Source organism: Mauremys mutica, chromosome 4 (genome assembly GCF_020497125.1).
Source record: "Mauremys mutica isolate MM-2020 ecotype Southern chromosome 4, ASM2049712v1, whole genome shotgun sequence".
Lineage (NCBI taxonomy): Eukaryota > Metazoa > Chordata > Testudines > Geoemydidae > Mauremys > Mauremys mutica.
Genome location: NC_059075.1, coordinates 154,900,618 through 154,923,399, shown reverse-complemented (window position 1 = coordinate 154,923,399; position 22,782 = coordinate 154,900,618). Strand labels below are relative to the sequence as shown.

The 22,782-nt window shown below is 54.7% G+C and overlaps 3 protein-coding genes across 3 annotated transcripts; 2 read left to right on the top strand and 1 right to left on the bottom strand.

Moving 5' to 3' along the window:
* Window positions 1–13: 13 nt before the first annotated feature.
* LOC123368904 (serine protease 27-like) lies at window positions 14–8,039 on the bottom strand. Its single transcript, XM_045014132.1, has 6 exons — window positions 7,912–8,039; window positions 7,126–7,247; window positions 6,797–6,959; window positions 6,334–6,599; window positions 1,963–2,138; window positions 14–1,667 (listed from the first exon to the last, which is right to left on the bottom strand). The coding sequence occupies exons 1-6, from the start codon at window positions 8,037–8,039 to the stop codon at window positions 1,269–1,271; spliced, it is 1,254 nt and encodes a 417-aa protein (XP_044870067.1). The 3' UTR covers window positions 14–1,268.
* Window positions 8,003–14,513, top strand: LOC123368905 (serine protease 33-like). Its single transcript, XM_045014133.1, has 6 exons — window positions 8,003–8,101; window positions 10,250–10,270; window positions 10,399–10,561; window positions 12,186–12,457; window positions 12,998–13,167; window positions 13,346–14,513. The coding sequence occupies exons 1-6, from the start codon at window positions 8,038–8,040 to the stop codon at window positions 13,646–13,648; spliced, it is 993 nt and encodes a 330-aa protein (XP_044870068.1). The 5' UTR covers window positions 8,003–8,037; the 3' UTR covers window positions 13,649–14,513.
* Window positions 14,514–16,488: 1,975 nt separating this feature from the next.
* LOC123368908 (serine protease 33-like) lies at window positions 16,489–20,866 on the top strand. Its single transcript, XM_045014137.1, has 6 exons — window positions 16,489–16,640; window positions 17,891–17,911; window positions 18,132–18,294; window positions 19,435–19,706; window positions 20,175–20,344; window positions 20,523–20,866. Exons 1-6 carry the CDS (start codon window positions 16,574–16,576, stop codon window positions 20,823–20,825), a joined length of 996 nt encoding a protein of 331 aa, XP_044870072.1. The 5' UTR covers window positions 16,489–16,573; the 3' UTR covers window positions 20,826–20,866.
* Window positions 20,867–22,782: the final 1,916 nt, after the last annotated feature.

Genomic DNA, 22,782 nt, shown 5'->3' with positions numbered 1-22,782 from the left:
CAGGAGATGTTGTACCTGCCTGGCTTCTCCCTCCGCCCGGAGAGGGAACAACAAAGAGAGAACACAAACAAAACCTTTCCCCCGCCCAGATTTGAAAGTATCGTCTTTCCTCATTGGTCCTTCTGGTCAGGTGTCAACTAGGTTATTTGACCTACTTAACCCCTTACAGAAAAGGTGATTCTGTACAGCTGCCAAAGAGGGATTTTAGGCTACCCTTCTCTCTGTATTTATGACACCCTTTCTAAGAGTCATGTGCTAGCTCTGTCATCACATATGGGCTGGAGGGAGGTCTGGGTTGGGCCATCTGGGTTGTGCCGTGCATGAGGCTAGATTGGAGAACCACAATGATCCCTTGTGGCTGTGCTCTTAGCACAATCCCTGCCATGGGTTCAAATCCTCCCAGAGGCCTAAGGGATGGAGGGGGATTTAAATTATCTTGGGGATTGGGTTGATCACTGTCTGCAATTCTCAGCACAGCCAGACAGGGGCACTGCAGGGCTAAGTCATCTTGTCCCCCTGTCTCCATGAGCTTGCCCAGGGTCTGTTCATGCCGCCCCCATCCCTAATTCTCCTAGGCACAAGCCTATTGCACCAGAGGTTTGATGGGTCAATGGGGCAGCAGCTGATGCAGCAGCACACATGGTAATGAGGCTATGAGGATGGGGTCCCCCCGCAAGCCAACGTAGTGCCAGTGTCTTGGAGGGTGTCCAGGTGTGTGGTGGGGAAACTGAGGCAGAGAAGGTGGAAAGGGAAAAACAGGTCAGAGAAGTGGAGCTGCCGGGGAAAGATAATTAAAGAAAGCGGAGGAAAAGGAAATAACAGCCCCTTCCTGAAAGTAGAGAGATATTTTGGCACCCAGAAGAGGAGGGTAAAGAGGCCTCGAAGGAGCCTGTGAGGTGCCTGGCATAGAGCCCAAGAGAGGGATAAAGAGGTGGAGGCGGAGAATGGAAGGATATAAGGACACAATCTGGCATTGAAGCAAGTGGGAGAGGGAGGCTAGGGCTTGACTGCTTGTGTGCTTGCGTGTGTGCGTGTGCGTGCATGCATGCGTGTGTGCGTGCATGCGTGTGTGCGCGCATGCGTCCCTGCTCCCCCTGCTGGAGGAAATCAGAACCCTTTGCACCCTTGTTACCATTAGCAGCGTTTGCGCAGGCCAAGTTGGGATCCGGGCTGTGCACCCATCCGAGGCAGTGATGAACTGAACCCCCGTCTGGAGGGGGCTTTGGTGGGGGGCTGGAGGTATGCGCTGGGGCATGGGAGGGTGCATCTCACAGGATCATGGGGACAGCTGCAGCTAGGAGAAGCATGGCAGGCAGAGCCGGCACTAGGCACAAGCAGACTAGGCAATGACTTATGGCCCCGAGCAGCCCGAGGGGGCCCCCTATCCGCTTTGCCTGGTTTAGTGTAGTGTGGATGGGGGAGGACCCCAAAATATTCCTTAGGGCCCCCAACGGACTAGCACCGGCACTGTTGAGCTGCATGACGGACATGCTACGCACGGTGAAGGGTACGGTGGGGACATAGCTCTGGATCCAGTCGGCGTAGGGGGGCAGCAGGATGTAGACCCCCGGGCGGTTGGGGCGCGCGCACGCCACGCCCCAGCTCACCACCCCGGCCAAGAGCCACGCGCTGTCCCATTCGCAGACCAAGGGTCCCCCAGAGTCACCCTGCAGACAGCAGAACCATGGAGTCAAGTCCTGGTATGTCCCCTGGGGGCGCCGGCTCTGATCCCGCCCCAGTGCCAGGGACTGGCTGGCTCAGGAGGGTGGGGAATGGGACATGGGGCCTTTCCCCCCTAGGGGGTGCCAGCTCTGATCCAGCCCCAGGGTGGGGAACCGGCTGGTTTAGGGTGAACAGGGAATGGGATACGGGGCCTGTTCCCTTCTGGGGAGCACTGGCTCTGATCTGGGATTGCCGGGTGTACGGGTGGAGGGGGTCAGGGAATAGGATACAGGGTCTCACCTGACACGCATCTTTCTCCCCTTGCGGGTACCCTGCACAGATCATATCCTGCTTGATGGGATCGGTCCCCGGAGGGTCGTCTGGGTATGAGCCGGTGCTGAAGAGGGTGTTGCAGGCGTCTCTGTCTATCAGGGGCACCTGCACCTCCTGCAGGGTTTTGGGGGCTGTCAGGCTCCCTGAGGACAGACAGACGAACAGGGCGGAGTCACCCCCATGGAGACAAGCCGTTCCACAGCTGCAGCGATCAATCCACGGAGCATTGCTGGACAGCCCATCCCCAGGCACTGATGGGGACTCCGGCACCAGCACTGCTCCATGCTGACCAGCAGGGGGAGCCCTTGACCCTCGCACGTCCACAGGTTCCCGTGGGACACAAGCTGTGGGTCAGCCCAACTCCCCACCTTCCCACGGAGCCATCATGGAATGGGAAAGGTCTCTCCCTGCCTCAGTTTCCACAGCTGTAAAATGGGGATAATGATCCCGACCTCCTTCCTAAAGTGCTTGGAGAGCTACGGGATGGACAGAACTCGGTACGAGCCCCCGATTTGTTATTACTAAAGCATCAAAGCCTCAGTTGCTCCCACTTCCCGCTTTGGGTGTGAAACCGCCGGACGCTGCCATCACTAGAGATCCGTGCACGGAGCCCTGGCACCAGCAAAATCCTAGGATGCCCAAAGCTCCCACAGACTCTCACCCAGTGCAAAATCAGGGACTGTAAACTAGGTGTGGAAATTGGAGGGTGCAAAGACAAAGAAGGATGGCAGTGGAGACAGCACTAGCAACTCGCCAGATCAGTGGTTTTCAAACTGCGGGTCGTGACCCAGTACTGGGTCGCGGAATGGAAGGCCGTGGGTCACGGCGGCTCTGGCCAGCACCGCCGACCGGGCCGTTAAAAGTTCTGTGGGCCGTGCTGCCAGCCTAAGGCAGCCTAGTCCCTAACTTTTCTGACACCGCGCTGCGCCCCGGAAGTGGCCAGCAGCAGGTCCGGCTCCAAGGCGGGGGGGCCACGGGGCTCCGTGTGCTGCTCTACCCTGAGCACCGGCTCCGCACTCTGGCCAATGGGAGATGGGGGGGGAGGGTGCCTGCGAGTGAGAGCTGCTTGTGTGCTTCCGCCTAGGAGCTGGACCTGCTGCTGGCCGCTTCTGGGGAGCAGCGCGGTCCGCGGTGCCAGGACAGGTAGGAAGCCTCCCTCTGCACCCCCCTGCGCCGCTGACTGGGAGCTGCCCAAGGTAAACCTGCACCCCAACCCCCTAGCCCAGCCCAGAACCTCCTCCCACACCCTGAACCCCTCATTCCCGGCCCCATCCCACTGCCCTCACCCCTGCACTCCAACCCTCTGCCCCAGCCCTCAGCCACTCCCACACCCCCAACCCCTCATCCCCAGCTCCTATGGGTCACAGACATCAACAATTTTATTGAACTCGGTCACCAGAAAAAAAATTGAAAACCCCTGCACTAGACTGCTACAGCTCCAGGGTATGCATGCAGAGCAAAGTCTGCAATGCAAAATCAGGCTTTCTCCAAAGGCAGAATCAATGGCGGTAATATCCAAGAGGGAGAAATACGGGAGGCGTACGCCAGCAGCACACTAGATGGCTGCAAATCCATGCATACAGCGATCATGCGAGCAGCACCACAGCAGGATCTGCCACGATACCACAGGGTCACACTGAATGCATGACAGGGGTAAAGCAGGGGTGGGAACTGGACGGGTGAAAGGAGAGTCCAAAGCCCAAAGAGGAATGATGGTGGAAATCAGCTAGCAGTTGGCTCACCTGCTATGGATCCATGCACAGAACAGACACACTAACAGGTTATCTGGCCACAGGAAGATGTACAAAATTAAAACTATCTCCCACCCAGTGCAAGATGAGGGACTTTAAGGTTAGGGTTAAGGTTAGGGTTGGGGGTAGAGTAGAGGTTATCTTCGGATGTAGGGTGAGCATAACTGTTAACTTGAAGGTCAAGGATGAGGGTTATTGGTGGGGGTACAGCAAGATTTAGTGTTTGTGGTAGGGTTAAGGCAGGGGTAGGCAACCTATGGCACGTGTGCCAAAGGCAGCACAAGAGCTGATTTTCAGTGGCACTCACACTGCCTGGGTCCTGGCCACCGGTCCGGGGACTCTGCATTTTAATTTAATTTTAAATGAAGCTTCTTAAACATTCTAAAAACCTTATTTGTTTTACATACAACAATAGCTTACTTATATATTATAGACTTATAGAAAGAGACCTTCTAAAATGGTTAATGTATGACTGGCACATGAAACCTTAAATCTGAGTGAATAAATGAAGACTCGGCACAGCACTTCTGAAAGGTTGCCAACCCCTGCGTTAAGGTGAGTTAACTTTCATGGTTAATAGAGAAGGGTTAAAGTGTTAGTGTTAAGGTTGTGTTAGGGTTAGAGTTAAGGGTTAGGGTTAAATGTAAAGATTCGATTTAGGTAGGTTTGGAAGGATTTGGTTTTGATCAGTAAATGTCAATTGATATAATTCATCTAAATTATAAAAAAAAATCCAATTCTGCCAAGCCTAAATATGATCAGGGACTATAAAGTTACTGGGGTTAGGGTTAGGGCATAGCGTTATCTTTAGGTGTAGGGTGAGCGTAACTGTTAACCTGAAAAAACAACAAGGAGTCCTTGTGGCACCTGTGAGTTCTTGTCAGCTGTTTGAAATGGGCCACCTTGATTACACTGAACTCGTTAGCACTACAAAAGTGATGTTTTTTCCTCCCTTCTTATCAGCTGTTGAAAATAGCCCACTTCCCCCTTAATTGAATTGGCTCATTAGCACTGAGCCCCCACTTGCTAAGGCATCTCCCATCTTTTCATATGCTGTGTATTTATACCTCTCTACTGTATTTTTCACTCCATGCATCTGATGAAGTGGGTTTTAGCCCACAAAAGCTTATGCCCAAATAAATTTGTTAGTCTCTAAGGTGCCACAAGGACTCCTTGTTGTTTTTGCTGATACAGACTAACACGGCTACCACACTGAAACCTGTTAACCTGAAGTTTAATAAAGAGGGTTATTGGTAGGGTGTTAGGATTATCCTAACATTTGTTCGAGGTTAAGGTTATGTTAGGGTGAGAATTCAGCAGTAGGGTGAGTTTAAGGGTTAGATTCAGTGTCGAAAGTTAAGATTAGTGGTTAGGATGAGGGTTAAATTTAAGGGCTAGAGATAAGATGAAGGCTAAAGGGTTAGGAGTAGGGGTTAAAGGTAATAATAATTGGAGATATACCAAATCTCCTAGAACTAGAAGGGACCTTGAAAGGTCATTGAGTCCAGCCCCCTGCCTTCACTAGCAGGACCAATTTTTGCCCCAGATCCCTAAGTGGCCTCCTCAAGGATTGAACTCACAACCCTAGGTTTAGCAGCCCAATGCTCAAACCACTGAGCTATCCCTCCCCTGCTGGGTTAGTGTATAGTTTTAGCTTTAGCAGTAGGGTGAGCATTCACATTAAATTTAGGGTTAATTTTTAGGGTTGGGGCTGGTGTCAGGGATATGGTTAGGGTTAAGGGTATATCGGGGTAGAGAGCTAGATTTTTATTTAGATTAGCATTGCAGTTAAAGTAGGGTTAGGATTAAGAGTATGGCAGGGGTATAATGCTAGATTTTGATTTCCAGTTAGTGTTGCATTTAAAAATAAGGTTAGGGTTAGGGTTATAACGGGTATAGCACTGGATTTTGACTTACGGTTAGCAATGCCGTTAACAGCAAGGTTAGGTTTATGGTTATGATTGATGTTACAGCAGGGGTATAATGCTACATTTTGATTTAGGGCTAACATTGCTGTTAACAGTAGGGCTAGGGTTATGGGTTAGGGTTAAGAGTGTATCTATGGTAAAATGTTAGAGTTTGATTTGGTGTTAGCATTGAAGTCAATAGTAGGGTTATGGTTAGGGTTAAGGGTATAGCAGGGGGTATAGTGATAGATTTTGATTTAGGGTTAAGGTCAAGAGTTAAGTTTTCTGGTTACTAGCTATGGTTTACTAGTTAGGTTTAAGGATTATGTTGGAGATAAGGTTGTGTTAGGTTTAGAATTAAGGGTTAAAGGTTAGGATTAAATTTAAAGATTAGATCAGGGACCATAAAAGTTAGGGTGGGGTGGGAGTTTGAGTATGGTGTTATCTTTAAGTGTAGGGTGATCATAACTGTTAATCTGAATTTTAAGGATAAGGGTTATTGGCAAGGGGAAAGGTAGGTTTAGTGTTGGGGTAGGGTTAAGGGTTCGCGGTTAAGATTATGGTAGAATTATGCCCCAAAGCTGTTTTCCAGTCACCATCCAGGGGACCCCTAGAACCTCCTCCCCCATTAACCCCCATAGTCCTACCATTTCCCCACAGGCCCCCATTCACCCCCTCACCTCCGTACTGAGTGTCACCCCAGCCGGTCACCCAGCACTCCATACCCGCGGGGAACTCCACAGAGGAGGCCGGAAGGGAGATGGGGCAGATAACACTGTTGAAGCTCACAGGGGTTTCCAGCTCCACCAGCGCGATGTCACCGCTGGACCCGATATCCGTGTAGCTGGGGTGGCGGTAAATCTCCTTGATGGGAAAAGATACCAGACTTTCAGAGGGGTTCAGGAGCTGATATTCCCCTAGGTTCACATGATAGGCAGATTTGTCCCTGCAAGATACAAGAGGAATATAAAGGTGGTTCACCCAGCAATCAGATGCAGCCAACTCTGGGGTGGAGCAGCTGGGTACCAGCTGCATAATGACAATTGACGGGGATGGCTAGCCTGAGGCTGAGAAGCAGCTGCCTCTGGGACGTGGCAGTTGGGGAACAGCCGCAGGGAGATGGCTCCCGCCTGAGTTACTCACCCATTAAAGCAATGAGCTGCTGATACCACCCAGCTCTCAGCAATGAGGGACCCTCCGCAGATATGGTTGCTGCCTTGACGGATGCTGACCTGCCAGGGCCAGGACCCATTCTTAGCATCATGACCCCCCACAATGCGGGGAGATCCCATTGGCTGCTCACAAGCTGAGGAGAAAGATGGGGAGCACAATGAATAGAACCCAGGAGTCCTGGCTCCTGGTTGCCTGGCACATAACCTCTATCCTGTCTTCCCTCCCCAACCGCTGTGCCCCCCCCCCCATGAGGTCTCAATTCCAAGGGCTGTTTCCCAGGTGTCCAGCCAACCACTCACCTTCCAGCAGTGGCAGCAGCCGAATGGCCAGGAGACAGCTTAGACCTCTCACGCTCCACATTCCTCCAGAGGCACCTGGCTCCAGTGGTGTCTGGCACAGAATCCTGAATGTGAAAGGGAATCTGAGGGGGGAGAAAATACAGATACCACGGCAGTTTCGCAAACAGAGGTATGAAAATAAAGAGCAGGTGGTGAAAGGTGACAAAGGGAACGCCCCTTCCGAGAGCTGGGGAGAAAACCCAGGTGTCCTGGCTCCCAGCTTCCCCTCCTCTGGCCCACTAGACTTCATTCCCCTCACAGAGCTGGGCAGAGAACCCAGGAGTCCTGGCTCCCCCTCTGTTCTAACCCCCCAGACCCTCCCCCCCCCCGAGAGGTCATTCGTTGGGTTATTTCCTGGTTTCAGTCTCACGCCATTAAGCCTGAAACGGTTTCCTGTTCAAAGCAGATACAAGGTTTAATATTTAAACCCAGATGGAGTTGAACGCGTATGTTAGCCACGAGCTCTGCTCAGTCCTGGCCCGCAGCCCCCTGCTATCCCCGCCCGGGCCTTCCCGACGTGTGGTCTCCGGGTGGATCTATTCAATGACACTTTGCTACTTCTATCTGGTCTCCTCGCGTCGGCTGGTTCTTCCCCCACAGCCAGAAAGCCATCTACTGTGTATCTGTGCTCACCTGTTCAATATCGTTAATCCTATAGGACAGGAGGGGGGCGGTGCTGGAATTCAGGACTCCTGGGTTCTATCCCAGCTGGGGGAGGGGCTGCCATCTGCACCTCTCAGAACTTACCTGCCTCGTGGTTTTATAGCTCTGTTTATTAATGTGACGCGCAGCCTGTAAATTGCAGCCAGTGACTTTGCCCTCCCGGTCTGGGCTTTGGTCCCAGCCCTCAGAGGAGTTGGGGGAGCCGGTATCATGGGTGTTCTCCGCTGCCCGCTGCCTGCTCTGATTCTGGTTCTCATGCTGCCCCTGCTGGAGGGTGAGTGCGGAGTCTGCGGGGGCCCTGGCATTTGACGCCTTCTGGCTGTGGGGGTGTGCAGGTATGAAGGATGAGGATTGGAAAGGAATAGAACAGGGATGGGGGTGGGGGGACTGGGAGCCAGGACTCCTGGGTTCTCTCCCCAGCTCTGAAAAAGAAATGGGTTTCTGTCCCTTACACCTTCAAGCCCATAAGGAATTACTTCCTCTGCAATAACTTGTGGCACTCCCTGCCGGAGGACTCTGCCCTCTGTGGGTTTAAAGAGGAAAAGGCCAGGGGTGGGGTTCTCAGCACTTACACTGGGCAGGAGGGCTTTGGGAAAGGGGAGATGGTTGGGGGGGGGTGGCAGGGTGAGGGCCTGTGGGAAGGGTAGGTTGTAGGTGGCAAAGGAAGGGGAGAGAGATGTAGGACTTAGGGGGCAGAGAGGGGATGGATAAGTGGGGCTGGGGTGGATGTGTGGGGCATGGGGCAGGGAATAGCTCATCAAGGTTGAGCAGGGGATGCACAACCATGACTGAGAGAATGGGCCCTTCCCCTATCACCCATTGGGGGGAAGTTATGGGGCAGAGAACCTGGATTTAGGGTCTGGGCTGTCTGTGGAGAATCTCAGTCCGAGGGGGAAAGCCTGTATCAGACTATGTCCCCCTACTTGCCCCACTTCCTGGGGTGGTGAAACCCAAGGCCAGAGAACCACTCCCACCCCCATGGGAGGAGGTCGAGGACTCATGGGAGACATGGGGGCAGGCCATGGCTGTCAGGGGACCTGGTGGAGTTGTGATGTGACCCTTCTGCCCCTCTGAGTTGGCCGCAACAAGGGCCAGGTTCAGTATCCAGGGGTTCCGTTTCAATAACACAATGCAAAACCGGCTCGAGCCCCCACCCAGTGACCTGGGACAATTACATACCACCCCCCCGGGCACCTCTAAGAGGCAATACTTCCCCTCTCGCAAGCACAGAGTCTGAGTGTAGCAAAATCCTTTAATAAAGGAGGGAAACAATGAGGCATTACATTGGGGAAACACCACAAACAGGATTCATAACACAATCCATGAGCAAAAAACCCACCCCCAAGCTAGTCTGGCAGTGTCCTTTCCCCGTCAGGGTCTTAAGTCCAACCACCCAAAAGATCACCCCAAAGTCCCAAAAGCCCAACACCCCAAAAGTCTCTGTCCCTGGTCAGTGCAGCCCCAGAGTTCAAAAGTTTATCTGCAGAGTTCTACATCCTGCCCGCGACTGGGTCCAAGGCCGACTGCCCCGCCTCTCCGTCGGTTTCTGCTGCAGCCTTCACCACAAGCCGCTCCACTCTACCAGCTGTCCCATGAGCCACTCCCGCCATCCCACGAACTGCTCCGCTCTGCACCACTTCGCTTCACTCGCCGTCCAGTGGGCCGCTCCAACTGTCCCACCAACTGCTCTGCCCTGCCAGCTGCTTACCAATAGATCTTCACGCTTCCCCACTAGTTAACAGAGCACTCAGATCTGAGTGATTTCTGCTTGTAGTAGGGGAGCCCTGGTGCTGGTGCACCATTGGCCCAACGTGAATTCAGCTCAGCTGCCTATAACTAGACCCTTAACAGGAACATAATTAACTCTGCTATTCAACAGTAGAGAAAAGAACGTGCAGCTGATGTTTCAGGGTCTCAACGGGGGCCCATGCCACCAAATACAAATACCTACCCCCAGCATATCTCAATTCACTGGGTTTTGGAACCCATGTCCCTTGTCTAGCGAGTGCTACTTAGTTGATGGCGAGTCCCTCTGTCATGAAACAGTTCCACTGGCCTTGATTCACATAATCAGGGTAACAACACTTTATTCTTCCTGACCCAATAACAGAGAAACTGGGGACCCCACAGAAGCCAAAGGGACCATTTGGGCTCATGCTAGGCAGGGTGGGTGTGTCTATGCAAACAAGACCAACCCCTCAAGTTCCTTTCCACAACTCGCCACAATTCACCACCAGATCTCAGGGTAGAGCTCAGCCTGACTCTGCTTACAGTGAGAAGAGGAATTTCTGGGATCTGCCTGTGAAAATTGTGTGTGTGTGTGTGTGTGTGTGTGTACTTGGGTGCAGCACTGCCCCCTGCTGGAGGGGTCTGGGTCGTGTGCAGTTTTCACACCTCACTCATCCCTCTCTTTCTCTTCTAGGTGCTACAGAGTTCCAGTCAAGTAAGGAATCTGGACACTTTCTGTCCCCAGCTCTGGGAGGGGAGTGGGGTCTGGTGGGTTAGAGCAGGGGGGGCTGGGAGCCAGGACTCCTGGGTTCTATTCACACCCCTCCCCACTTTTCTCCCCAGCCTGCGGGCAGTCGGTGGCCTCCGGCCGCATTGTAGGAGGGCAGGATGCCCAGAACGGGGCTTGGCCCTGGCAGGCCAGCATCCGATACAGCGGAGTCCACGTCTGCGGAGGGTCCCTCATCACTGGGGAATGGGTGGTGTCTGCGGCTCATTGCTTCAATTGGTGAGTGCCCCAGGCTTTTCCTTAGCTGCCCCACCCCAGAGGTGGCTGCATCTCAGAGTGGGCAGGGGGGGAGGCATCTCTGTGTGGTCTCACTGTTCAGCTATAGCCCAGCTTTTAAACAATCCCCTGGAGGAACCCTTCAGTGTGCCAGACCCCCGGGGGGTCCCACTCGGCCCCATGGCCCCACCCACTCCATGACTGAGCCTCTGGGCTCCAGGCCTCCTGCTTCAATTCATGAGCTGTGCCCAGCGAGTCCAAGGGAGACCAAGCCCTGGTGGAGGCCTGTCTGCTCTGCAGGGGCCAGTGCACCTCAGCCAGGATTTGCAGTGACGTCAGGCAGCGTTGTCAGACCAGGGTCCGGTTAATTAATCAACTGGACCACGGCTCCGGGAAATCCCTAGGTTGGCCCAGAGAAACCACGGTGGAGATAGAGCCCATCTGGCCAAGCCAGTGCTCTCCAGCCTGCTCTGGGCTCCATATCAGCCGCTGTCTCTCGGGGTACGTTTACCCGGCAATGAGAGACCCGTGGCACGGCCGCAGGTGGCCTGGGGCAGCTAGCCCGGGCTTCAAGACCCGGCACCGCGGGGGTTTTAGTGCACTGTAGACATATCCGTTGTGCCTCTCCCAGAGGTGAAAGTAAGCCGGTCCAGTCCGGTCCGGTGTACCGGCAAGAGCCAGTGTGCCGTGCTGGACCGGACCGGCTTCACCAGGCTGGCGATTTAGCTTCAGCAGCCGGAGCCCCAGCCCGTTAAATCACTGCAGAGCCCTGCCGCCGCTGCCCCAGGGCTCTGGCAGTGGGACTCGGGAGGCGCTTTAAAGAACCAGGTAAATGGCCACCTGAGCCCGGTTGCTGGAGCCACGGGGTAGCGGCAGCAGGGCTCCGTCAGAGATTTAAATGGCCCAGAGCTCCACTGTGGTAATGGCAGTCAGAGCCCCAGGCCCTTCAAATGGCCCCTGAGCCTCTGGGCTCCCAGGTTATTAAAAGGCCCCGGGGCTCCCAGCTGGAGCCCCAGGGCTTTTAAAACTTGATTTAAAGGGCCCGGGTATTTAAAGGCCCCGCCTCTTCCGGTTGAGGCCACGCCCCCTGTTCAGGACTCCGGCATCACCCCGCCTCTCCCAAACCTTGGCCAACCCTTTATCTCCTGGCTGTCAGCTCTCAGTCCTTTCTTCTCAGCTAGCTTCTGCTCAGATCCCTGCAGAGATGCAGAAGGAATACACCTTCCTCGGGCTCGTTGGTTGCTAGCTCTCAATGTCCTGGCTATTGCGGTTTTCATCCTCTTCTCCGATTCCCCATTGACGTAGGGTTGGCCTCAGCTGGGCCTGCAATGACCCGGTCAGTCCGTGCCCGACAGCAAGGTCTCCCCTCTCCCTCTTGTTTCTCCTGTGCTGCCCCATTGAGAGACTTAACCCTTTTATACCCAATGAGGAAACTGAGGCACATAAAAATATTACAGAAAATTCCCACTTCACCACAGGCTGTTCCCCAGCTGCTGCACCCCAGCGGTGGCTGCATCTCAGCCCCAGGCAAGCCATCCTATGTGACGTTATGTGCAGCTGTTCCGTTTCTGCTCTGTGGTAGCCAGTATAATAACAAACTCCTGCCCAATGTCTCCCCCTCTCCTAGGAGTCTGCTCCTCACTGCTTACTCTGTTTCCCTTGGGAGATTCCAGCTGAATAGCCAGAGTGCAAACGCCTTCACTTCTGCTGTGTCACAGATCATAATCCACAGCGACTACAACCCCACCAGCCATGCCTCAGACATAGCCCTGGTGCACCTACACACACCCCTTCAGTACACCGCCTACATCCTCCCCGTCTGCCTTCCGGACCCCAGTGATTCCATCGCGAATGGCACCCCGTGCTGGGTCACCGGCTGGGGGAAGGTCCAGACGGATGGTAAGACGCCTGGAGGGCCTGCGTGGGGTGGGGGGTCCCCCAAAGGTGACATGGGAGAAACCCTTGAGCCAGGGCTGTGTCTGCTACTGGGGTGGGGGGTCCCCCAAAGGTGACATGGGAGAACCCTTGAGACAGGGCTGTATCTGCTGCATGAGTCATGTCGCCATCTAGCGGCCACAGCCCAAGCAGGCAAAGCAAAGCCCAACGGCTGCTGAAGAGACGAGATCTTCCAATGGAAGACAGGATGAGGTGCTGGTTGGGGAGTGGGGTCTAGTGGTTAGAGCAGGGGGGGTTGGGAGCCAGGACTCCTGGGTTCTATCCCCAGCTTGGGGAGGGAAGTGGGGTGTGCTGGGTTAGAGTGGGTTGGCTGGGAGCCAGGACTCCTTGTGTGCTTAAAAACTCCTATTCTCACCTGACCTACCTAGGTGGGCCCAGATGGGGCATCTCCATCTCTGCAGGGGAACAGACAGTCAGGGATGATCCTGCCCCGGGTGGAGATGGCTGAGATGGGCCCTGATGAGGTGTCTTTTTTCTCCACAGAAAGTCTCCCTGCACCCCGCACTCTGCAGGAGGTTCAGGTCTCACTCATAGATGTCGAGACGTGCAATGACCTCTATAGCAAACCCATCACAGGGTCCCCGGGGTCACGCCCCATTAAAGACGGCATGGTTTGTGCTGGCTACCCCGAAGGAGGGAAGGACTCCTGCCAGGTGAATGGATTCAGGGACCTCCCAGGAGATCCAGGAGCCCAGGGCTGCGACTGGAGGGGGCTGTGGGTCGGGGTTGAGGGACATTGGCAGAGCTGGTGGGGGACGGGTATGTAGTTCCTCGGGGCGGCAGGTCAGGACTGAGGGGCACCAATATCACTAATTATCCTTCTCTCTCTAGGGGGATTCTGGGGGACCCCTCGTTTGCTCGCAGGTTGGCTCCTGGTTCCTGATTGGCATCGTGAGCTGGGGAATTGAGTGTGGCCTCCCCTACCGTCCTGGGGTCTATACCCGGGTCTCGGCCTACTCTGACTGGATCCAGCAGCAGCTCCCCAGTGTGGAATTTGGGGTGGTTAATGTCACCATTAACCCTCAGCCTAATGCTGGCTACACTCCAGCGCCCACCCCCCTGCTTCTCGGCACCCTCCTGCTGGCCAGTGCTGCCCCGGGGATGGGGCCACCGCTTTCTAAGCTGCTAAGTTAACAATCAGCCCTGCCATGGAAAGGACAAGCCACCAGAATTACAACCTATGATTATAGGGCTGAGAGGGGAGTGGGATCTAGTGGGTTAGTGACTGGGGGAGGGGACAGGGTGTCAGGACTCCTGGGTTCTATCGCTGGCTTTGGGAGGGGATTGAGATCTGGTGGGTTAGAGCAGGGCTTGGGAGCAGGACTCCTGGGTTCTCTCCCTGGCTCTGCCACAGACTCCCTGTGTGACCTTCAGCAAGTCCCAGGTCTCTCTGAGTCTCAGTTCCCGTAGATGTGAGAAGGGGAGAATAAACGTGCCTTGGTCTGTTTAGAAAGTGAGCCCTTCGGGGCAGGGATTGGCACCCACTGTGGGTCTGGGCAGTGCCAGCACAATGGGGCACTGATCTCAGTTGTAGTCTTTGCATCACCTGGCACAAAGGATTCCTGGCCCATGTTCAGGTGTCGTAGGTCCTACAGTAACACAGAGAATACTAGTAATAAACGATATGTCTGTCTGTCTCGACTGCATCTGTCTGTCTAGACTGTATATGCCTGGCTGTCTAGTTTGCTTTGTCTGTCTGTCAAAATTGTTTCTGCCCCTCTGTCTAAATTCTGCCTGTCTAGGCTGTCTGTCCCTTAATATCAGAGGGGTAGCCGTGTTAGTCTGGATCTGTAAAAGCAGCAAAGAATCCTGTGGCACCTTATAGACTAACAGACATATTGGAGCAGGAGCTTTCGTGGGTGAATAACCACTTCGTCGGATGCATGTCTAGACTGTGTCTGTCTGTACCGTCACCATCTGTCTATCTTGTGTTTGTCTGTCTAGGACGGGTCCATCTCTCATTACCCACAATGATACAAAATAAATAACCCCGAGAATACTGTGAATTTCCTTGGGCGGTTCTATCCTTGGTGATTTACGCAACAAAGATAACCCAAAGGACCCACACGCCCCTGAGGTACACCCACAGACACTCTGGAGTTTAGCCACACACACACACACACACACACACAGCAGAACCAGGCGAGTCCCCATGGAGAGGCTTCCTGGCCATTTCAGGAGACATCCCCCCATTCTTCACCTGCCAGCAGCATCAAGTTGTGGAAACGCAAGGGGGAGGTGTCAGACGCACGGGACCCAGGGAAGACGTGAGGGGCCAGTGCAGCTGGGACAGGGGGCAGGCTGGATACAGGGAGAGTGCAAACAGGGCTCAGGGGTGGAGGCCCAAGAAGGGGTTTCCCTAGAAGGGTGAGAAGAGGCAGGCGATGGAGGGACTGGCGGGGTGACATTCCCCGGCCAGGCAGACAGCTGACACCGGGCATTGGGGTCACTGGAGCAGCTCGCCGATCACCTAGCCCCCTGCGGAAGCAGAGCTGGGAGCTGCTATGCCCTGTACAAGCAGGGTCTGAATGGGCTCTCCCCTGACAGCTGGGAGCGGGAGGAGAGACTTCAGGAGCAAATTGTGTTTACATGGCTACACCTCCTCTGCCAAGGCATCCAGCAGGCAGGAGCTGGGCTGCTGAAGGGATCAGCTTTGGCCGCTGTTGGGATAGAAATCACTTTAGCACTGAATGCAGGGGTAGCGACAGGTTATCAAGGTTGTTGCCTTTATTGTATGAATACAGGGGAGCAGAACTGTCCTTAACCCGTCCCAGATGAGGGGGCCACCCTCCGCTGAAAGGACCTCATTCGGCCAGGGGCTCGAATGCCAGAGCCCTGTGAAAGTCAAAGGGGTGGGGACAGGTGTCCCTGCTGGGAGGTGCAGTCTCTCCCTCAGCGTTCTCAGGCTAGCTTAACCTGTTCCTCCTTACCGTTCAAAGCTCATTTTGTTATTTTAAAGTGCTCAAATGAGAGCCGGAATCCCGGGCGGTGGGGCAGCGTGTCTGCCCAGCCTGCAAAGAGCTGCGATCCCTAAGCGACCGACCTGCACCAGGTCACCGCCGAGAGGCAGGTGGCCGCGGAAGGTGACTGACAGTCAGCTGGGGGGGCGAGTGGCTGGCGGGGTGGCCGAAGGAGAGGAACAGCGGCTGGCAGGGCAGCCAGCCAGAGCAAGGACTCAGATGGCAGAGCCAGCTCGGTACCTTCTTCCCCGGGTGGGAGGTGAACTCCCACAGATGCACCCCTGAACCCTGGGTCCTCTCTGACCGGGGACAACCCCGGTGAGTGGGGTGTCGGGAGGGAGCAAAGCGGGGAACAGTGAAGGAACTTTTGGTCGAAGAACATGAAGCGGAAGGCACAGCCCCATGCACTCTGGGGTGGGCGTCCTGCTCACACCTTTATGATTATGAATCCTGCTTGTGGCATTGTCCCTTATTAATGTCGGGTGACTTCTCTCCTTTCATTCAAAGTTTCTTTTCTACACCCAGACTGGGTGCTCGTGAGTGAGGAAGTGTTGCCTCTCAGAGGCACCCAGGGGTGGAGTGTAAATGTCCCAGGTCACTGGGTGGGGGCTCGAACCGGTTCAGTGTCGTATTGTTGAAAAGGAACCACTAGATACTGAACCCGGCCCCGGTTGCTGCTGGCGCCAGCTGGCAGAACGGTTACACATGAGAGCCCTCTGTGAACCCGTAACCATCCTTTTCCTACGACCCATGCGGCAGAGTAAGTGGGGGGCTGGGAGCCCAGGACACCTGGGTCCTATGGGAGGGGAGTAGAGACTAGCGGGTTGCATTCCTGGGTTCACTTGCAAGGAGAGTGGGGTCTACTAGGTTACAGAGCGGGAGTGGGGCTGGGAGTCAGGACGCCTGGGTTCTATCCCAGCTCTGGGCGGGGGGAGCTGCCATCGGCACCTCTCATGAGCTTATCTGCCTTGTGGTTTTATAGCTCTGATTGTGAATGTGACGTGTAGCCTGTAAATTGCAGCCAGTGACTTTCCCTTCCCGGTCTGGGTTTTGGTCCCAGCCCTCGGGGGAGCCGGCTGGAGTCGCGGGAGCCGGTATCATGGGTGTTCTCAGCTGCCCGCTGGCCGCCCTGCTGCTGCTCCTGCTGCTGCTGCCACTGCTGGAGGGTGAGTGCAGGGTCTGCTGAGGTCCTGACCTTGGGAATCTGCTGGGATGAGGATCGGAAAGGGACAGAACAGGGACTGTGGGGACGGAGAGTGGGGGCTAGTGGGTTAGAGAAGGTGGTGCTGGGAGCCAGGACTCCTGGGTTCTATCCCAGCTCTGGGAGGGGAGTGGGGTCTGGTGGGTTAGAGCAGAGGGAGCTTGGAGCCAGGACTCCTGGGTTCTATCCCAGCTGTGGAAGGGGAGTGGGGTCTGGTGGGTTAGAGCAGGGGGGGCTCGGAGCCAGGACTCCTGGGTTCTATCCCAGCTCTGGAAGGGGAGTGGGGTCTGGTGGGTTAGAGCAGAGGGGGCTTGGAGCCAGGACTCCTGGGTTCTATCCCAGCTCTGGAAGGGGAGTGGGGTCTGGTGGGTTAGAGCAGAGGGGGCTTGCAGCCAGGACTCCTGGGTTCTATCCCAGCTCTGGAAGGGGAGTGGGTTTCTGTCCCTCACACCTTCAAGCACAACTGGACTGGAACTGTCCATGAGGAATTACTCCCTCTGCCAAAAACTTGTGGCACTCCCTGCCGGAGGACTCTGCCCTCTGTAGGTTTCAAGAGGAAAAGGCCAGGGGTGGGGTTCTCAGCACTTACACTGGGCAGGAGGGGTTTGGGAAAGGGGAGATGGTTTGCGGGGGGGGGACAGAGTGAGGGCCTGTGGGAAGGGTAGGTTGTGGGTGGCAAAGGAAGGGGAGAGAGATGTAGGGCTTAGGGGGCAGAGAGGGGATGGATAAGTGGGGCTGGGGTGGATGTGTGGGGCAGGGAGTAGCTTATCCAGATTGAGTGGGGGATGCACAACCTGGCTGAGAGAATGGGCCCTTCCCCCATCATCCACAGGGGAAGTTATGGGGCAGAGACCCTGGATCTAGGGTCTGGGCTGTCTGTGGAGGCTCTCAGCCAGAGGGGAAAAGCCTGTATCAGACTATGTCCCCCTACATACCTCACTTCCTGGGGGGTCACACATCACACCCCATGCCAGAGAACCACTCCCACCCCATGGGAGGGGGTCAGGGACCCAGGGGAGGCATGCGGGCAGGCCATGGGGGAAAGGAGGCCAGGTAGGGTTGTGAGAAGAGAAATTTCTGGGATCTGCTTGTGGAAATCGTGTGTGTGTGTGAGTGTGTGTGTGTGCACATGTGGGTGCAGCGCTGCCCCCTGCTGGAGGGATCTGGGCGGTGTGTGTTTTTCACACCTCACGCATCCCTCTACTTCTCTTCTAGGTGCTGAGGAGTTCCAATCAAGTAAGGAATCTGGACACTTTCTGTCCCCAGCTTTTGGAGGGGAGGGAAGTGGGGTCTAATGGCTAGAGCTTGGTGTGGGGGGATTGTGAGTAAGGACTCCTGGGTTCTATCCCCAGCTCTGGGAGGGGACGAGAGGGGGGGTCTAGTGGGTTAGAGCAGGGGGGGCTGGGAGCCAGGACTCCTGGGTTCTATTCACACCCCTCCCCACTTTTCTCCCCAGCCTGCGGGCAGTCGGTGGCCTCCGGCCGCATTGTAGGAGGGCAGGATGCCCAGAACGGGGCTTGGCCCTGGCAGGCCAGCATCCGATACAACGGAAGCCACATCTGCGGAGGGTCCCTCATCACCGGGGAATGGGTGGTGTCTGCGGCTCATTGCTTCAGTCTGTGAGTGCCCCCAGCCTGTTCCGTTAGCTGTTCCACCCCAGAGGTGGCTGCATCTCAGAGCAGGCGGGGGGGAGGCATCACCGTGCAGCTATAGCCCAGCTTTTAAACAATCCCCTGGAGAAACCCTTCAGTGTGCCAGACCCCCGGGGGGTCCCACGCTGCCCTCGGGCTCGGCCCCGTGGCCCCACCCACTCCATGACTGAGCCTCTGGGCTCCAGGCCTCCTGCTTCAATTCATGAGCTGTGCCCAGCGAGTCCAAGGGAGGCAGAGCCCTGGTGGAGGCTCGTCTGCTCTGCAGGGGCCAGTGCACCTTAGCCAGGATTTGCAGTGATGTCAGGCAGCGTTGTCAGACCAGGGTCCGGTTAATTAATCAACTGGACCACGGCTCCGGGAAATCCCTAGGTTGGCCCAGAGAAACCACGGTGGAGATAGAGCCCATCTGGCCAAGCCAGTGCTCTCCAGCCTGCTCTGGGCTCCATTTCAGCCGCTGTCTCTCGGGGTACGTTTACCCGGCAATGAGAGACCCGTCGCACGGCCACAGGTGGCCTGGGGCAGCTAGCCCAGGCTTTTTAGTGCAGTGTAGACAGATCCATTGTGCCCCTCCCAAACCTTATCCCCCGGCTGTCAGCTTTCAGTCCCTTCTTCTCGGCTACCTTCTGCTCAGCTTCCCTGTGGAGACGTGGAAGGAATCCAACTTCCTCCAGGCCTTTGGCTGCTGGGTCTCAGTGTTCTGGCCACGGCGGTTTTCATTCTCTTCTCGTCTTCCCCAGTGATATGTGGTCGGCCTCAGGCGGCCCTGTAAGGACCTCTTCAGTCCACGCCAGAGAGCAATGCTACATAACCCCTCTGCCCGGTTCCCTGTGCTGCCCCACTGAGAGACTTAACAGTGTTGCACCCAATAGGGAAACTGAGGCACATAGCGGCTTAATGAAAATATTACAGGAAAGTCCCACTTTGCCACAGGCTGTTCCCCAGCTGCCCCACCCCAGCGGTGGGTGCATCTCAGCCCCAGGCAAGCTAGTCTATGTGGTGTTATGTGCAGCTGTTCCCCAGATGCTCCACCCCAGAGGTGACTGCATTTCTGCTCTGTGGTAACCAGTATCATAACAAACTCCTGCCCAATGTCTCCCCCTCTCCTAGGAGTTCGACCCTCACTGCTTACTCTGTTTCCCTTGGGGAATTCCAGCTGAATAGCCAGAATGCAAACGCCTTCACTTCTGCTGTGTCACAGATCATAATCCACAGCGACTACAACTCCATCAGCTTTGCCTCAGACATAGCCCTGGTGCACTTGCGCACGCCCCTTCACTACACCGCCTACATCCTCCCCGTCTGCCTTCCGGACCCCAGTGATTCCATCGCGAATGGCACCCCATGCTGGGTCACCGGCTGGGGGAACGTCCAGACAGATGGTAAGACCTGCGTGGGGTGGGGGGTCCCCCAAAGGTGACATGGGAGAACCCTTGAGACAGGGCTGTATCTGCTGCATGAGTCATGTCACCATCTAGCGGCCACAGCCCAAGCAGGCAAAGCAAAGCCCAACGGCTGCTGAAGAGACGGGATCTTCCAATGGGAGACAGGATGAGGTGCTGGTTGGGGAGTGGGGTCTAGTGGTTAGAGATGGGGGGGGGGGTTGGGAGCCAGGACTCCTGGGTTCTATCCCCAGCTTGGGGAGGGAAGTGGGGTGTGCTGGGTTAGAGCGGGTTGGCTGGGAGCCAGGACTCCTCGTGTGCTTAAAAACTCCTATTCTCACCTGACCTACCTAGGTGGGCCCAAATGGGGCATCTCCATCCCTGCAGGGAACAGACAGTCAGGGATGATCCTGCCCCGGGTGGAGATGGCTGAGATGGGCCCTGATGAGGTGTCTTTTTTCTCCACAGAAAGTCTCCCTGCTCCCCGCACTCTGCAGGAGGTTCAGGTCTCACTCATAGATGCCCAGACGTGCAATGACCTCTATAGCAAACCCATCACAGGGTCCCCAGGGTCGCACCCCATCCAAGACGACATGGTGTGTGCTGGCTACCCCGAAGGAGGGAATGACTCCTGCCAGGTGAATGGATTCAGGGACCTCCCAGGAGATCCAGGAGCCCAGGGCTGCGACTAGAGGGGGCTGCGGGTCGAGGTTGAGGGACATTGGCAGAGCTGGTGGGGGACGGGTATGTAGTCCCTCGGGGCGGCAGGTCAGGACTGAGGGGCACCAATATCACTAATTATCCTTCTCTCTCTAGGGGGATTCTGGGGGACCCCTCGTTTGCTCGCAGGCTGACTCCTGGTTCCTGATCGGCATTGTGAGCTGGGGAGACGGCTGTGCCCTCCCCTACCGTCCTGGGGTCTATACCCGGGTCTCGGCCTACTCCGACTGGATCCAGCAGCAGCTCCCCAGTGTGGAATCTGGGGTGGTTAATGTCACCATTAGCCCTCAGCCTAATGCCGGCTACACTCCAGCGCCCACCCCCCTGCTTCTCGGCACCCTCCTGCTGGCCAGTGCTGCCCCGGGGATGGGGCCACTGCTTTCTAAGCTGCTAAATTAACAATCAGCCCTGCCATGGAAAAGACAAGCCACCAGAATTACAACCCATGATTATCATAGAATCATAGAATCATAGAATTCGAGATCAGAAGGGACCATTATGATCATCTAGTCTGACCTCCTGCAAGATGCAGGCCACATAAGCCGATCCACCCACTCCTTAAGCAAGCGACCCCTGCCCCATGCTTCGGAGGAAGGCGAAAAACCTCCAGGGCCACTGCCAATCTACCCTGGAGGAAAATTCCTTCCCGACCCCAAATATGGCGGTCAGCTGAACCCCGAGCATGCGGGCAAGATTCTGCAGCCATACCCTCTGGAAAAAGGCTAACAATATCCTATCATTGACCCATTGTACTAATTACCAGTGTGGCACTTAATTGACCTATTGACTAAGCCCATTATCCTATCATACCATCTCCTCCATAAACTTATCTAGCTTAATCTTAAAGTCATGGAGGTCCTTCGCCCCCACTGTTTCCTTCGGTAGGCTGTTCCAGAATTGCACTCCTCTGATGGTTAGAAACCTTCGTCTAATTTCAAGCCTAAATTTCCTGACTGACAATTTATATCCGTTTGTCCTCGTGTCCACATTAGCACTGAGCTGAAATAATTCCTCTCCTTCCCTGGTGTTTATCCCTCTGATATATTTAAAGAGTGCAATCATATCTCCTCTTATCCTTCTTTTGGTTAAGGAAAACAAACCGAGCTCCTCAAGTCTCCTTTCATACGACAGGCTTTCCATTCCTTGGATCATTCTAGTGGCCCTTCTTTGTACCCGTTCCAGTTTGAATTCATCCTTCTTAAACATGGGAGACCAAAACTGCACACAATACTCCAAATGAGGTCTCACCAACGCCTTATATAACGGGACTAGCACCTCCTTATCCCTACTAGAAATACCTCGCCTAATGCATCCCAAGACCGCATTAGCTTTTTTAACGGCCACATCACATTGCCTACTCATAGTCATCCTACGATCAACCAGGACTCCTAGGTCCTTCTCCTCCTCCGTTACTTCCAACTGGTGCGTCCCCAGCTTATAACTAAAGTTCTTGTTAGTCATCCCTAAATGCATAACCTTACACTTCTCATTATTGAATTTCATCCTGTTACTAATACTCCAGTTTACAAGGTCATCCAAATCTCCCTGGAGGGTATCCCTATCCTTTTCCGAATTTGCAATACCTCCCAACTTGGTGTCATCCACAAACTTTATCAGCCCACTCCTACTCTTGGTTCCCAGGTCAGCGATAAATAGATTGAATAAAATCGGACCCAAAACCGAACCTTGAGGAACTCCACTGGTAACCCCCCTCCAACCCGACAGTTCCCCCTTCAATACGACCCTCTGCAGTCTCCCCTTTAACCAGCTCCTTATCCACCTTTGGATTTTCATTTCGATCCCCATCTTTTCCAATTTAACCAGTAATTCCTCATGCGGTACTGTATCAAACGCCTTACTGAAATCAAGATATATTAGATCCACCGCATTTCCCTTGTCTAAAAAATCTGTTACTTTCTCAAAGAAGGAGATCAGGTTGGTTTGGCACGATCTACCTTTTGTAAATCCATGCTGTAATTTGTCCCAGTTGCCATCGGCCTCATGCTCCGTAACCACTCTCTCCTTTAAAATTTTTTCCATGATTTTGCATACTACAGATGTTAAACTAACAGGCCTGTAGTTACCCGGGTCACTTTTTTTCCCCTTCTTGAATATAGGAACTACATTAGCTAATCTCCAGTCAAACGGTACAATCCCCGAGTTTAGAGATTTATTAAAAATCATCGCTAACGGGCTTGCAATTTCACTCGCCAATTCCCTTAATATTCTAGGATGAAGATTATCCGGGCCTCCCGATTTACTTCCGTTTAGCTGTTCAAGTTTGGCTTCTATCTCAGATACCGTAATGTCTACCTCCATATCTTCATTCCCATCAGTCCCTCTACCACTATTCCTT

Excerpts from the sequence above, each read along its gene's own strand:
- LOC123368905 (XM_045014133.1), top strand. The coding sequence starts at position 8,038 with ATGGGTGTTCTCCGCTGCCCGCTGCCTGCTCTGATTCTGGTTCTCATG. Across the intron at positions 10,271-10,398 it reads TGCTACAGAGTTCCAGTCAA|CCTGCGGGCAGTCGGTGGCC; the intron begins GTAAGGAATCTG and ends TTTTCTCCCCAG. Across the intron at positions 12,458-12,997 it reads GGGGAAGGTCCAGACGGATG|AAAGTCTCCCTGCACCCCGC; the intron begins GTAAGACGCCTG and ends TTTTCTCCACAG.
- LOC123368904 (XM_045014132.1), bottom strand. The coding sequence starts at position 8,039 with ATGATACCGGCTCCCCCAACTCCTCTGAGGGCTGGGACCAAAGCCCAG. Across the intron at positions 6,600-6,796 it reads GCAGCTCATTGCTTTAATGG|GGACAAATCTGCCTATCATG; the intron begins GTGAGTAACTCA and ends TGTATCTTGCAG. Across the intron at positions 2,139-6,333 it reads GGGTGACACTCAGTACGGAG|GGAGCCTGACAGCCCCCAAA; the intron begins GTGAGGGGGTGA and ends GTCTGTCCTCAG.
- LOC123368908 (XM_045014137.1), top strand. The coding sequence starts at position 16,574 with ATGGGTGTTCTCAGCTGCCCGCTGGCCGCCCTGCTGCTGCTCCTGCTG. Across the intron at positions 18,295-19,434 it reads GCGGCTCATTGCTTCAGTCT|GAGTTCGACCCTCACTGCTT; the intron begins GTGAGTGCCCCC and ends CCCCTCTCCTAG. Across the intron at positions 19,707-20,174 it reads GGGGAACGTCCAGACAGATG|AAAGTCTCCCTGCTCCCCGC; the intron begins GTAAGACCTGCG and ends TTTTCTCCACAG.